At 56.9% G+C, this 2755-nt stretch overlaps 1 protein-coding gene across 1 annotated transcript in view; it reads right to left on the bottom strand.

Moving 5' to 3' along the window:
- The window catches only part of LOC112964617 (protein-glutamine gamma-glutamyltransferase K-like), a gene marked incomplete at its 3' end in the record, with an annotated part of 10955 nt that overhangs the window by 6580 nt on the left and 1620 nt on the right, over positions 1 to 2755 (bottom strand). The window contains exons 2-4 of the mRNA XM_026062925.1: positions 2029 to 2147; positions 1100 to 1207; positions 618 to 624 (exon numbers count right to left, since the gene is read on the bottom strand). Coding sequence (XP_025918710.1) covers positions 618 to 624; positions 1100 to 1207; positions 2029 to 2147 — 234 coding nt within the window. The remainder of the gene's footprint in view (positions 1 to 617; positions 625 to 1099; positions 1208 to 2028; positions 2148 to 2755) is intronic.

Here is a 2755-nt window from a genome sequence, read left to right as displayed (position 1 = left end):
GTGGCGAAACACCCCGAAAGCCAAGGGAGCAGCTCAAAAGCTCGGGGAGCCATCGAAATCTGATGGGAAGCCACCAAACCCAACGGGAACCCAACGGGAAGCCACCAAAACCCAACGGGAAGCCACCAAAACCCAACGGGAAGCCAACGGGAAGCCACCAAAACCCAACGGGAAGCCACCCAAAACTCAACGGGAACCACCCAAAACCCAACGGGAACCCAATGGGAGCACCCAAAAACCCAACGGGAACCCACCAAAACCCAATGGGAGCACCCAAAACACAACAGGAACCCCCCAAAATCCAACAAAACCCAATGGAAGCACCCAAAAACTCAACAGGAACCCACCAAACCCAACGGGAACCCACCAAAACCCAACGGGAATCCCCAAAAATCCAACAGGAACCCAATGGGAGCACCCAAAAACTCAACGGGAACCCACCAAAACCCAATAGAACCACCCCGAACCCAACGGGAAACACCCCAAAAAACCAAGGGAACCCACCAAAACCCAATGGAACTGCTCAAAACCCAACGGGAACCACCCAAAACCCCAACAGGAACCCCCAAAATCCAATGAAACCTCCCCAAAACCCAACGAGATCCACAGGAACCCACCAAAACCCTACAGGAACCCACCAAAACCCAACGGGAACCCACCAAAATCCAGTGAAACCTCCCCAAAACCCAACGGGAACTCCCAAAAGCCAATGAAACCTCCCCAAAACCCAACAGGAGCCACCAAAATCCAACGGGAACCACCCAAAACCCAACGGGAACCCACCAAAACCCAACAGGAGCCACCAAAACCCAACGGGAACCCACCAAAACCCAACGGGAACCACCCAAAACCCAGTGAATCCTCTCCAAAACCCAACAGGAGCCACCAAAACCCAACGGGAACCACCCAAAACCCAACGGGAACCACACCAAAATCGGATGGGAACCCCCCAAACCTCCCTATCTCACCCCAAAATTCCTCCCACCCCCCCCCAAAACCTCCATAACGCACCACGAGATCTTCCGTATCTCACCCCAAATGCCCATAATTCACCCCAAAACCCCCCCAGGCTCCTCGCAAACCCCCCTCTGAGACCCACCATGGCAGAGACGACGCGAGACACCATGATGGGGTCGCCCCGGGCGGCGTGGGGCATCCCTCGACGGTCCAGGATGTGGAGACAGGCCTCGAGCACGCCGGCGTCGAACTGGGGGCGCCCCAAAATTTGGGGGGGCGCCCCAAAACCTCCCCGATCCACCCCAAAAACCTCCCGCCTCCCTGGAGAACCCCCCCTCGAAGCCACACGTTCTTCTGGAGTTCCTCGTGGTCATTATGGGGAGCCACCACCCTTTTGGGGAGCTCCCACTCGTTTTGGAGACCAGTTTTGGGGTCTACCACCCTTTTTGGGGACCCCCCCGGACTTTGGAGACCCCCCCACCCATTTTTGACCCCCCCCCACCAAGGATTTTGGGGTCCAAACAATGATTTTTGGAGCCGCACCTGGTTTTGGGGCCCCACCAAGGGTTTTGGGGTTTCCCTTATTATTTGGGGGCCCAGTTTTGGGGGGGGCCCCCAAGATTTGCGGGAATCTTCCCGGATTTTGGGTCTAAACTCCAGATTTTTGGGGGCCGTCCCAGGATTTTTGAGGTCCCACCTTCTATTTTTGGCATCCCCCTCTTAGATTTTGGGGTCCAACCCAGGATTTTTGGGGTCCAACCCAGGATTTTTGGAGCCCCTCCTGGATTTTGGGGGTCTAACTGAGGATTTTGGGGTCCCTCCAGGTCTTTTGGGGCCCCCTTGGATTTTTGGGGCCCTTCTGGATTTTTGGAGACCACCAGATTTGGGGTCTAATCCCAGATATTTGAGGTCCCTCAAGGATTTTTGGGGGTCTCACCCATGATTTTTGGGTCCCGCCAGGATTCTGGGCTCCCACCAGATTTTGGGGTCCCACCCTGGGGTTTTGGGGTCCCACCCTGATTTTTTTGGGGTGAAAAAGAGGCGTTTTGGGGTCTCCCGGTGTGGAGGTACCTGCCCGTAGTTCCAGGAGCGCTCGGCGATCTGCGCCTCGGTGCCGTAGAAGATGCGCCCCGACTCGTTAAGGACGTACTCGTTAAGGTCGTTCGTGGTCTCCATGTAGACGAGGTCGTCTGCGGCGGCGGGGGGACCCCGAAATCAGGGTGGGGGGGTCCCCAAAACCTTGACGCCCGCCCCCAACCCGCCCCCAGCCCGGATTGGGTGAAAACCCCACCGAAACGGTCGTTTGGGGGCCCTGAAAATGGGTGGGGAGCCTCGAAACCACCGAATCTCGGCACGGGGAGCCTCGAAACCACCGAGTCTCAGCGTGGGGAGCCTCGAAACCGCCAAATTTTGACACGGGGACCCATAAAACGGACAAATCTCAGTGCGGGGAGCCCTGAAACCACCAAATTTTGAGATGGGGAGCCTTGAAACCACCAAATTTTGACATAGGGAACCCTGAAACGGCCAGATCTTGGTGCAGGGAGCCCCAAACCACTGAATCTTGGCATGGGGAGCCACGAAACTGTCAAATTTTGACACGGGGAACCCTGAAACCACCAAATCTTGGCACGGGGAGCCCTGAAACCACCGAGTCTCAGTGTGAGGAACCCTGAAACCACCAAATCTCAGTGCAGGGAGCCCCGAAACCGCTGAATCTCAGTGCGGGGAGCCCTGAAACTGCCGAATCTCAGCGCGGGGAGCCCCGAAACCACCGAATCTCGGTGCGGGGAGCCCC

This window comes from Apteryx rowi, unplaced genomic scaffold (assembly GCF_003343035.1).
Source record: "Apteryx rowi isolate R43461 unplaced genomic scaffold, aptRow1 scaffold_1968, whole genome shotgun sequence".
NCBI classification, from domain to species: domain Eukaryota; kingdom Metazoa; phylum Chordata; class Aves; order Apterygiformes; family Apterygidae; genus Apteryx; species Apteryx rowi.
The sequence above is the reverse complement of the archived record's forward strand: the minus strand, read 5'-3'. Positions and strand labels throughout refer to the sequence as shown.